The sequence below is a fragment of the Dunckerocampus dactyliophorus genome, chromosome 2 (genome assembly GCF_027744805.1).
Source record: "Dunckerocampus dactyliophorus isolate RoL2022-P2 chromosome 2, RoL_Ddac_1.1, whole genome shotgun sequence".
Classification (NCBI taxonomy): Eukaryota; Metazoa; Chordata; class Actinopteri; order Syngnathiformes; family Syngnathidae; genus Dunckerocampus; species Dunckerocampus dactyliophorus.
Genome location: NC_072820.1, coordinates 10,306,243 through 10,319,071, shown reverse-complemented (window position 1 = coordinate 10,319,071; position 12,829 = coordinate 10,306,243). Strand labels below are relative to the sequence as shown.

Sequence of the window (12,829 nt, the reverse complement as noted above, 5' to 3'; positions counted from 1 at the left end):
TTTCTTACACGTTGCAGTATGCTGTTTTGGTAACGACAACCGTAACAAACTATTTCCGGGTAAAATATAACAGTTTTGTTGCAAAGTCTTTCTATATTGTGAACTATATATTACAGTATGACATTTGGGTTCAAATTTGTTTGTGTGGCAAAATACGGGATTCTTGATGCGATGTACTGTCAGATCTGCTGACATGTACAAATTTTTCATACCATGTATGCATTTGGATACGCTTCACTGCTCTCCAGGTGTGCATTTGGTTAAATTTTGCGGTTCAGTCTGTAAAGTACAGATAAATAAATAAATATTATCAGTTTCTCAATAGTATTTGAAATCAGGGCGGCGTGAAAAAAAAATCTGTCTCCTGGGGGGCATGACAGAAAATAACTGAAAACAACTATTATAGACACTTTCATATAAAGGGATTTCTGAGCACAGTTCCACACAGTTTCAATGGCTATACTGCCTGGTGCAACCGCCCCACTTGTTCCCCCTTATGCTGCGCCCCTGCTCAAGTGCTAACTGTGCGCACCTCCCAGATCAGACCCCCCTGGACGCCTCTTTCCCTTCCTCCTTCCCTGCTCGTCCTAATTGCCGGTATAGACGTGCATGAAGCTGCACAAGAAGCACATCGTCAGAGCTCCACGCTGGACTATTTCTGACCTGACTTCTTTATTTTACAATCTCCTAAATCTCATTTTCCTATCCTCCAAAGTGCACTGCGTGACAAGTCTTATTCATCTTTTTTGTGGGAGGAATTACAAGCCGTGACTTGAGGACTGTGGCGGATATTATTTTTGCTGTCAGACTGATCTTCTGGCTATTTTGGACTTCAATTCCGTGGGATTTGCACTTGACTGAATTGACATTGTGCCGGCATGGATTCCTTCATGGTGGCGGTTCTGGTGCTGTGCTCTCTCACGACCACAGCATGCGGGGACAAAGGCACCGGCAAAGCCAGGAGTTGTTCGGATATACGGCACTTTTATAGCGGGAAAGGCTTCTCCTTGGACGGCATTCCTCAGTCCGAAATATCCGGTAAGTGTAAACGCCACGGACACTAAGCTCGGTCCCTGAACGCACCACATGTTCTACTGTATACCTATAGTAGTCTAAAATTGTTTAAAAAAGTGAAACACACAAATGTACAAGTTTTAGGGTACATATCCAATTATTTAAACAGTAAATGCAGTGACGGACAGTATAAATAGTAGCCTACTTTACGTGAACTACAGTATATAATGACTACACATGCTAATTATCATGTATGCTACTGCTACACATTCATTTTACATGTAGTGTTTTGATCTTGCCGTCATATTCTGGCAATGAAGTTTACTGAAGACTGCCCAGACGTGTTAGTTTGCTTGTTTGAAAATGTGAGTAGTTTTCTCACACTTGACACTAAAATTTGGAAAGAAATGCTCAAGTTTTGTGGACATACATGTTGCAGACACATACACTAGGAGCCCAGTCTGGTGGGTAATTGTTGCTTATTATAAATGAGCAGGGTCACTTGAGTCTGAGCTGTTGAGTGTTAGTCATCACTGTGTCATCCATAGTCTAATGTCAGCCTCTGCAGCAGCAGCAGAAGCTCAGATGATTACACGTGTGTCTTCTCTGGAATTCAGTGGAAGGAGTCCACATGCATCAAAACACACACACACACACATACACATGGAGGCTGAACTATGGCAGGTACTGTGGAGGACATGCACTGACAAGACAGCTGGTTGGGATGGTGCATGCTTATAAAACTGACCTACATGAGCCCAGAAAAGGGAGATTTCGGCAAATAAGTCGAGTCAGACATAATGGCACACTGTGAGTCCATTTAGCTAATCTATTGTACCTCCTAGGACAGATTTTTGACTTTCTTTAACAAAAATCCACTTCATTAGCTCAGAACTGAAGTATATGAAAACAATGTCAAAAATCCAAAACAAGTTCAGTTGCTGTTGTTTTAACATTCAGATTATTTAGAAGCGCACCTAAAACAGGGGGTTTCAAAGTGTATGGCGGCTCGAGAAAAATAAAGAAAAACATCAGTTATGTGTAAAGAGAAAGTAAATTACTTTTTAAGTTAACTATAGTTAATAATAAGGCATAAAACAACGAAACAAAAAAAATTAATTTCAAAGTTTGAGTAAAGTTTATTTATATAGTGTAGAGCTGCAACTAACGATGATTTTCTTAGTCAATTAACCTGAAGCTTGTTGTTTCGATTAATCAAGTAATCAGTTAAGCACTAGATGGACCAAATCAATATGAACCAAACACAAACATGGTGGTGTGGTCTGCAACATATCAGAAAAGAGGCAAAAATGTCAATCACTGTTTTCCAAAGTCAAAGCTGATGTGTGTGAATATCTTGTTTTGCCCAAAACACAAAGATAATTAGTTGGCTTTCATGGATGACTGAGGAAATAAAAATATATTTGTTAGGAAACGGCTGGAAACTGGAATTGGACCCCAAAGCAGAGACAACCAAAAGAGTGTTTACAAAAATGTATTATCAAAAAGCACACTTAAACAGAGTGGAAAAATTGACAAAAACAAACAAAACAAAAGTACAACCAAAAACCAGGCGAAGCCACGGGTAAACAGAAATAAAGGGAACAAAAGGCAGAAAGAGTATAAGCTAACAAAACTACTCACAGCAGTCCAGGAACAAAAGTGGCCAAAAGGCAACTACGCAAATAGCAACACAAGAACAGGAACGTATGCTGGACACAGGCGTAGGAGATACAACAATCTGGCGACTATGGTGAGTCCAAGCAAGGCTTAAAAAGCCGAATGAGAAATTGTTCCCAGGTGTGACCAGATGGCTTCGTTCCAGACACACCACTCAGGTGCATTGCAACACAAAGCAGAAAGGAGGCAACAGTGTGGCTCAAGCAACACATGGAGAGAGTGGAAATCACATATGAGAGATGGATCAAAGATACAGGAGTGGGAGACCCAGGAACGCTCCTCTAGTCCGTAACCCTCCCTGCACCCCCCCCACTTCTTCTGGTATTGAGAATGGCCTTCACTGTGTATGCTACATCATCAATCATCAATCTGGACACTGACCTGAGACGTGACACATGGAAAACTGTTGGCAGCGATGGTGGCAGCTTGGGCTTCATCGATGAGGGATTAATGATGGAGTCGATCTCGTATGGTCCCACAAATCGCCATCCATCAAAGCGCCATCTTTCAAGAAACCCCAGTCAAAGGTAGATAGATCCTGCGAGGACAGCCATACCATTTTCCCCGGTTGGAAGCCTGTGACGATCTGCCAGTTGGTGATTACGGGCTGCGGTGCTGGACAAGGCCCGTAATCACCCGGGTTTCCCTACATATATGATGAGCCCGCCGGAAGTGAAGGTGGATGGATGGAACAGCCACATCAGCTTCCTGAAAGGGAAACGGAGGGGGTTGATAGCCAGAGGCGGGCTTGTGTTTTGTGTGTCCAAACTTTTGGCCTGTACTTAGCTGTGGCCGAGCTGACGAGTGTGTTGTGGTAGTGGGGATATGGGGGTGGCCAGGAAGAAGGGTGTCGGTGGCAAACACTGCACAGTGCTGCTTTCAAGTCCTGGTTGGGTCGCTCTGTCTGGACGTTAGTCTGCAGAGGGTATCCAGATGACCATCTGGCCGTTGCTCCCAATGCTTTACAAAAGCCCTTCCAGACTTGTGGCACGAACTGGGGCCCTCTGTCAGACACCAAGTCCTATGGAATGTCATGAATACGGAAAGTGTGTTTCATCAGCAGATGGTCTGTCTCCAGGAAAGACAGAAGCTTGGGCAGGCCAATGAAGTGCGCCATCTTGGAGAAATGATTGACCACATTGAGGATGACAGTGTTGCCACGTGAAGGTGGAAGGCCAGTGATGAAGTCCATAGCCGCAGAGGAATGCGCTGGAGTCCAGCTGGCAGGCGGTGAGAAGACGTATTTCTGGCACAGACGGAGCAAGCGGTGAAAAACTCTTTAATGTTGGAAGTCATAGACGGCCACCAAAACCTCTGAGCGACAGTGAACTGGGTGCGCCTAACACCCGGATGACATGCCACCTTCGACGAATGGTACCACTGCAGGACCTCTGACCTCAGCAGGCATGAACAGTTTGTCAGTAGGGCAGCCATCATGTACCGAAATTCCAGCTGCGGCGTCAGAAACCCGAGCCACAGGTATGATGGTCTCCGGTGGTCAACCTCAGCAGATCCGTGGATTCTGGAAAGACCGTCTGGTTTGTTATTGCAAGAGCCGGATCTGTAAGTGATAGAAAAGTTAAAGCGGGTCAGGAACAGGGACCAACATACCAGGCGGGAGTTCAGTCTCTGGGCAGTTCTGATTTAGGCAAGATTCTTTTGATCCGTAACCACCAGGAGTGGCAGAGCCGTGCCCTCCTGCCAATGCCTCCAATCCTGTAGCGCAAGAACGATGGCCAACAGCTCCCTGTTCCCCACATCAGAATTCCCCTCTGCAGAGGTGAAGTAATGCAAGAAGAATGCACATGGGTGAAGCTTCTTTTTGACTGGGGGGCACCGGGAGAGGACCACTCCCACTCCTGTATCCGATGCATCAATCTCGACAAAATATTGCAAATCAGGATTAGGATAAGTAAGAATCAAAGCACTGGCAAATAATCCTTTAAGCAAGGTAAAAGCAGCCTCAGCTTCTGGGTTCCACACAGACAATATTTTTGGGGATGTAAGCCTTGTCAAAGGGGCGACCTTGCTGCTGAAGTTGCGACTGGAGTGCTTATAGAAACTGGCGAACCAAGAACCTTTGCAAGTGCTTCCCTGTTGTAGGAGTAGGCCAATCGACCACTGTCTGAACCTTGGAAGGATCAGATCCTTAAGATCGGATCGGGACATCCCTAAACATAAGTGTAAAAACCTTAAAGTTACTGAAGGTTTTTTGAAAGGTGCACTTGAGCTATGAAAGACATTTCAAGTCAGTCTGACTCATGGGGTCAAATTTTGGTGTTTAATAACACCATGTGTGGCATTTTTCAGAAAAATAATAGCATAGGTAACACACGTAGAGTGCATGTTTTGACACTCTTTTGTGTGCAGCGGTTCAGGAGTAGTTATCTTACACAAACAAATACATACTGTCATGTGACTGTAAGTACTACATGGCTGTTTATTCTTGCAGTAAAGGTCACACACTCTAAACCGACTCAAGGTAGACATGCATGGTACACTCAATTACACCCACAATACTTACATTGTATAGCTTTGAGAAACAACTGTACCGTTTTCCCAACAACACCCACAGGTATTCCTCAACTTGCCCGATGACTCCTCCACATCTTCCCGGGACTTGGTGGTACAGTAACGCAAACAAACATGTCATTCACCGTACATCAAATTGTACGAAGGACCAAGTTGTAACCTGACACTTCTAATTTAATGTACACTGAAAAAAAGATTCACTAAACTTAATTCCAAACCTCCTTCGCACCTTTTCCCTTGAAATGTGTGTAATCCATAATGAATTAAAGAGACACATCTCTCTTTTTAAATCGATGATATGGAGCTTTGCTGAAGTCCAGGTCAGAGAAGAGAAGTGGCACAGGGAAAGGAAAGGAAGCTTTGACAATTTCTCTTGGTACTGCTGTCTCCATGCTCCCAGAGAACATAAATAACCACTTAGGCGCTGCAGTCTGGCATATTAAACACCTTGGTTAAAAACATGAAAGCTTCACTTTATGCCTCCCAATTATGAGCCACCTGAATATGGTGGCTGACATTTGCACCGAGGATGTTCCCTGCTGTGACACTGGGGCTTGGTCAGGCTAATGTTTTTGGCTAAGCTGCACTCAAGGTCACCTGGTTAAAGTGTGTCTGTGCCGCACTTCTGACTGCCACCACAAATAATGACCCTTGGCACAGCGCACAAACTGCTAGACGCTCTGACACTGAGAGGTAGCAAAGACCAGGAAATGCCATTAAATCGACACTGAACATGCGCAAGACTAGAAATACATGGTGATAGACAATAGACAAAGTAACCCAATGGGCATCTTCTAATTGTGTGAATGCTAAGAAGCATTAAAAAATTCCCACATTTACTGTAATTTCATATTTTCTATGACAAATTCCCCACTGAAAATGAATGAGCAATTTATTTGGCGCAGTGGTTTGTGGTTCATTATTGTAGCATTCTATTTATTCTACAGGGTGACACAGCTCATGGGGTAGATTGGTTGCTGGTTGAAGCCTCGGTCCTTGTGTAAATTGTTAAACATATTTATGTATTTTAACAATCACTCTCCATTTTTACATGCCAACATTTCAAAATTCTATTTTTTTGTTCGCGAAATACTAAATACTAAATACTTGTCAACTGCTTCAAACCATTCCAACATCAAAATGTTCAGCTCATTTAGGGAATGTAGGCTATCTATCCTGACGTTTCTAAAAATTCCCACATTTTTCATAGTTTAATATTTTCTGTGATATTTCTCCTGTTGTTGCCCCCGATTGGTGGAAATTCATTTTACATTTAGCATTACATGTAACATTCAGATTATTTTGTGCATGCTGGTATGGCTCAGGTCATGGAGTGGTCATCTCCCAACCTGGTGGTGGCTGGTTTGATCCTCAGTCGATGAATAGATTTCAACTAATTTCGAGGATATCTCACCATTCATTCTATATTTCTGTTCAGCTTCAGCATTTCAGCATCCACACGCAATTTCTAGAGAAATTGCATCATCTCGTTGTTTATTGCTGAGAGTATCCAAGTTGCTCAACAAAACAAAGCGTTTACAATAATGAGGTCATCTTTACTTCAACTGTCTTTTCAATGACATGGAGTCTGTGAGGAAAAATGTGTACATTTGAAGAAAAAGATGTTGAGACCTTAAGAATCATTGAAATTAGAGATGCCCGACGTTGGCAGATCACATCTCCTGTGATGAATGAACACATTATGCTTCTTTTACATGCCACTGGATGCATTTCCCAAATAAAGGCAAAATATAAACAATTACTGCAAAATGTAAGTTAAAGAAAAAGTTATATAAAAAAATGCCATATTTCTTTTAAACATTTTGTCTCAACAAAATTGTATTAAAAATTATGACCAATAGTCAAATTAAATAACATGTTGGCCTACTATCTAAGAACACAGCTTTCAATACATTGCAAAGGCAAGACGATGTACAACATCAGACACACCATACTTACAATTCCTCTGGAAAGCTTTAAAAATAATGTCACTATCGCCTCAAATTGCAAGTTGATAAAAATACTATCTTGTGATGCCGATAAAGCCTCAAATAGCTCTATGTACAATTATTCCATCAAAATAGTTGTTCTTAAACATGGCTAAGATAGAATTTGCAAGGTTAACACGGTTCATTAAAATAGTTTCCTTTAAAATCTAGGCAGTTGAAAGCATGTTTTTCTGTCTTGCAAATATAAATAATTTGTCATGTGCTGTAAGTGTACAGTAATTGTGAAGTAATGCATAACCCAGACATCAGCAATGCACGTAAGTAGACATGACAGTCAGACATCATTAAGGCAGCGTTAGCGGCAAACTCCCTCTTGAGCGTTAACCACCTGTTAAAAAGTTAGCGGTGGTCCTTAGGTGTGTTAACTTTAACGTCAAGTCAACAGCCGGTTAAAGTTAACCAAGTTTTGGACAGAAAGATAAGAGGTGCCATTAAAGGTAATGGTCGGTTAAGTCTACTTAACCAGTGGTTAAATAAATAACCGAGTTTTGAACAACCGGGCCCTGGTTGTCCTATATTCAGGTCAATGAGGTATATCTGCCTAGTCAAATGCCAGCCGATGCAAGACACCACTTTCAAGATCTCCCAGTTTTCTGGGCTAATTCTAAATTGGAAATTTGAATTTGTGGAATTTAGAGGAAGTTAGTTAATGTAGTCATGTTTCTACTGGGAGGACAGTTACAGTATAGAGAATATGTTTATTCCATTGCACATTCATGTTTGTGGTTCAGTTAAATAACTTTAGTAAAATACTGGTCACTACTGAATTAAAGTAAAACATCTCATTCATTTTCATACATTCTCATATAAAGTTTCTGAAAGTGTCCGGAAATGTATCCAAAATGTTCCACATTATTTTGCAGTCTGATCTTTGAGAGCGGCTGCATGGTGGCCTAGTGGTTAGCATGTTGGCCACACAGTCAGGAGATCTGGAAGATCTGGGTTAAAATCTGCGTTGGACATCTCTGTGCGTAGTTTGCATGTTCTCCCCGTGCGTGCGTGGGTACTGCGGCTTCCTTCCACATTCTCAAAACATGCATGCTAGGTTAATTGGCAACTCTAAAATATTAGGTATGAATGTGACTGTGAATGGTCGTTTGTCTATATGTGCCCTGCGATTGACTGGCGACCAGTCCAGGGTGTACCCTGCCTCTCGCCCAAAGTATGCTCCAGCATACCCTCACGACCCTGGTGAGGACAAGCGGCATAAAAAATGATTGAATTAATGAATCTTTGAGATTGTGTAGGTGAGGTCATCCCTTTTGTCTATACTTTTATATGACTATACTACATATCATACAGTATGTCAACTTTAATAGCATGTAATTCTTAAGAAAAGTAACCAGTGGAATAAAGGCTCATTCATTTTATCTTAAATCGTTGCCAAATAAAGTGAGAGTAGAAGCCAGTTTGGCAGAACTCAACTTGGTGGTGATGCTATTTTTTTCTGTGGAAACTGTAATTAGTTTTGGACGCATCTTTCTTGTCATTGTTTTCAAAAAGACGGATTATTGATTTTCCTGCTGGCTCCTTGTCCTAAGATGATCATTACAGTCAACATAACTTTTTTTTTCTGTCACAGAATGATGCTCCTCGTCTTAGTTTCCCAATTCTGAGGTAGAATCTTGATTGCTCGATTACCAAACAAAAAAAGCCCCTAGCAGCAGGAGACGTGCGGATGGGGCCGGTAACGTTTTTTACTTCATTGTGGGCATTCCCGCGCTGTATTTTGTGTTGTTGTTGATTGCCGGTTGCTAGAGGCTGACAGTGTGTTGCTGCTGTGTGCTCTGAAATGTCATCTGTAAGTTCTGTTTGAGATTGCTGCTCAGCATGCCTGCTAAGCCGCACACTGGCTCAACTGTGGTGGAGGGGAAAATACGGGACGACGAGCACGGTCGCTCACGGCGACAAGCTTGTTTTGAACGCAGCGGCCGCTCTGACACAAGGCCAGAAATGTTTAATAAACACAGCTCATTTGTTTCACTGAGCGTAATGATAGGACTAACTACTGGATGACATTGTGTAAAGTTATCGCTGATTAAATCTGAGGAAAATGATTTTTAATGTGTCTTGAATTAAACATCCTTTAACCCTCCATTGGCCAGGAAACCAAATTTGCTAACCTAATAAAGCAGAGGAACATTTTGGATTGAGCAGGAAATCTGCCAATTAAAAATAAATAAAAAATGAAAAAAATACACGTAAATCATGCGATTATACAAAAATAATCAATGAATTGTCAATGATATTCTATTATTGAAACAATATAATCCACAATGTCCTTGCTTTTAGCATAAGTGATATGCCTTCCAATTACAAGAACGTGAGATTTGAGACTGGTAGAGAGGTGACACGACACAGTTTTTGACCTGTTACCTTTCCAAAATCTACAGTGCATTGAATATTGTGTTCTGCCTGATGGTCTGCAGATAAATGCACAAAGAACATTGCACTATGCCATTAATAGTCTGATTCCTTTGGACATATTGTATTTTCCCACTCTTCGCCATGCAGCCAAGTTTGACCTTTAGGTTAACCCGTATATTGTCCGGTAGTTAAACTCCACCCTCAGTGGTTTTAGTCTCTGTTCATACAATCACTGGGGAGTCTACAAGTCAGTTGTAATGTCAAGGATTACTGTCACAACCTGGGCTGAAACAGTCTGAAAAACACAGGATCTAGATACTGTATTTATACATGCACACCAACAGGTGGTGGCAAATGACTTTTCCCCAAGCAAATGAAAGCTTTTCTTCTTGTCACTCACACACACATCGTACCAGTGACCTGGTGACAAAGGAGACCCTCTGGAAAAAAAGGGTCGCCCTCTGGTCACGAAAGTTAGCAAATGGCAGTCAGGGTCAGGATGTCTGATCATATTTTATATGGCATAAAATTTACATATTCAATATTGGATCTTATCGGTATTGTTTTTCCAGCAAATATTGATATCGATACGCGAGTGAGATCTCATCAAACTGCGCCGTGCTCCACAGAACAACAAAGCCTGCTCGCTCAGTGAGGCACTGTCCTCGTTTCGATTCCGGTTCCTAACGATTCTTGATTCCGATTCCTTTCAGAGGTAGGGTCATAAAAGTTTGCACGGTTCAAAAGAACACGCTAACCAAAGTTCTTGGATGAAATGTCTGCATGTCGCCATGATTCTTTTTAAGAATGACTTTTTTCATGGATTCCTCACATTTTCCAGCAGTATACTGCTACTACTACTCAAACCAATGAACTTGAACATGTACATGTAAATGTTTTGAAGTCTCTTTACATAGGAGTACATGTTCACAAATTGTTTATTTATTGTTTTGCTTACCTGACTGCTTGGAAGAAGTCCAGCATAGCGCATCCAAAACAGGGCACTCTGTACGCCGTGAAACCGCAAGTGTTTAATCATGTTCGTGGTGCATCGTCCTTTGTATGATGTGATGGTGTTGCAAATGTTGCACTGTGCCGACCGTTCATTTATTCGCAGAATTTCAGCCAAAATTTTGAGCGCCATCGCACACTGGCCATGGTTTCGGTCATCGTAATGAGGAATCAAAATTGTAAAAAAAATGAACAATCCCGGGAAAATCGGAATATTAGTCCAAGTTCCCGTCGATGCTCAATGCCCAATGCTATTGCTCAGTATGCCCGCGGTGTGGAATTATTTTCAACTTTTACCTTTGGATTGTACAATAATTGTGCAATAATTGTGCAATAATTGTAAGCATGATTTATGTAAGGGAGGAGTAAGGCGTTTTCCTTCAATACTTCTAATCTAATATCACACCTCAGCAGCAAAATAATAAGTGATGGGCGGTACTGAAAAGAATTACCCAGCTACCCAGTGTATAATTTCACTGATTCTATTATCCAGAGTTTCATACTTTGCACTTCACTTTGTTCTTATATGGATGTTTGTGCAACATAGAAATGTACAGCTTTCCAAATGATATTGTTGCTGTTGGTAGTAGAAGGGCATGTTATAGTAGCTGGCTATTGGTCATGATTTTTTTTAATGATTATTTTGTGGAGACAAAATATTTTTCTATAACATGTATCGCATATTGCGGTATTTGTCTTATTTTGCAAGTGTTTATTTGTGCAACGCATCCAGTGACATCACAGTAAAAGAATCATAATGTGTTCATTTATTACACAAGATGTGACCTGACAGTAGTTTGAGGGAACAGCTGCGGCCGATATTGGTATCAGTTGATACCGGTATTGGTAATTCAGTGCTGGACAATATCAATATATCAGATATTGGTCAGAAAGTCACTATCGAGCATCTCTAGTAGTGATGCTAATTTCATTTTAAAATTTGAATTTTAATGGTGATGCTAGAATCATCAGCTATTGAGCAGCTAAGGCATACTGTATGATTAATAAAATATGATACATTAATTATGATTTCACTGATTGATTGAAAATATTAAAAAACATATTTTTATGTCTTAAAAATACTCTTCCAAAAAGGGCTATTAAAAAAGAAAGGTAGTTTTATATCCGCGTCAAGGAGGTATCTTCCCCAAAGTAGGTTATGGCAAAGCAAACAAGGTCTACAAAATAAGCATTTTTAGCAAGTTCTTTGTTTAATATCTAGTTATTTGAGTAAGTGATTAAAAAATACAAACATTAAATCCTTAGGCCCATTAAGATTACTAGCAACTGTAATAGGTTGATTTCTAAAGACAATTAATGTTTTCAAGTTAAGCAAAATGATCACTCAATCTTGGATTCATTTCAGCACATTGTTGTTTTAATGCCACTGTACACAGAAGCACCCTTCATTTTTTTAGGCACATTTTAAGGGACACTTTGAGCATGAGCAGTCAACTCGTTGACCCATCTTCACATCATTTCTTGCAAGTTGTCAAGACTATTGTACCTCCGGCAGCACACCATCACGAACGCAAACACACACATTTCTAAGGTGTAACCAAACAAAACCTGCCGTGTGCTGTCAGGGCTTGTACAAGAGGGGAGACAAAGACAAAAAGAGGCATGCAACAAAGGCCACAATCACCCGGGTAGGTGTTACATGTTTCGGCATAGGAACGTGCCTGAGGCCACCAGGCAGCTGCTGACATTTTCACGTCAATCACACACTTCACATAACCTGAATGCAAACTTAAGGAAGCGTGATAGAATAGGCTAACAATGCACTTGAGTAAATGTTACATTCTTTTAATGGTTTGTTTTTACAGTGTAGTGAAGGATTCTCAGGGCATTGAATCGATCGCAACTTGACTGTTCAGGTCGTCTTAGAAGACGTTCCGCCTTTCATCCAAGCGGTTCATACTCATTGACTAGATAGGACAGCTCTACTCTGAGGGGTTGGTGTAGGATCCAAAGTATTTATCCTCCAAAGGTAGAGGAATGCCCGGACAAGAACGGTTTCACTCTTTTGCGGTGAAAAACGTCTTTTAGATACAATGGGGTGGGGGCGTCTGCTAGCCAATGACTCTTGTTGGAGTGGAATCACCTCGTTAGCATTCCATTCACGCGCCTGAAGCCGTGTGTCGTGTTTACTTGTTAGAGGCTAAATTATTGAATCTTTTAAAATGGGATGAATAGGTGGTGTCGCAGACCTCCTC

The 12,829-nt window shown here is 41.3% G+C and overlaps 1 protein-coding gene across 1 annotated transcript in view; it reads left to right on the top strand.

The window, feature by feature from the left end:
* Positions 1-527: 527 nt before the first annotated feature.
* The window catches only part of gpc1b (glypican 1b), a 114,549-nt gene continuing 102,247 nt past the window's right edge, over positions 528-12,829 (top strand). The window contains exon 1 of the mRNA XM_054758623.1: positions 528-1,038. Coding sequence (XP_054614598.1) covers positions 879-1,038 — 160 coding nt within the window. The 5' untranslated portion in view covers positions 528-878. The remainder of the gene's footprint in view (positions 1,039-12,829) is intronic.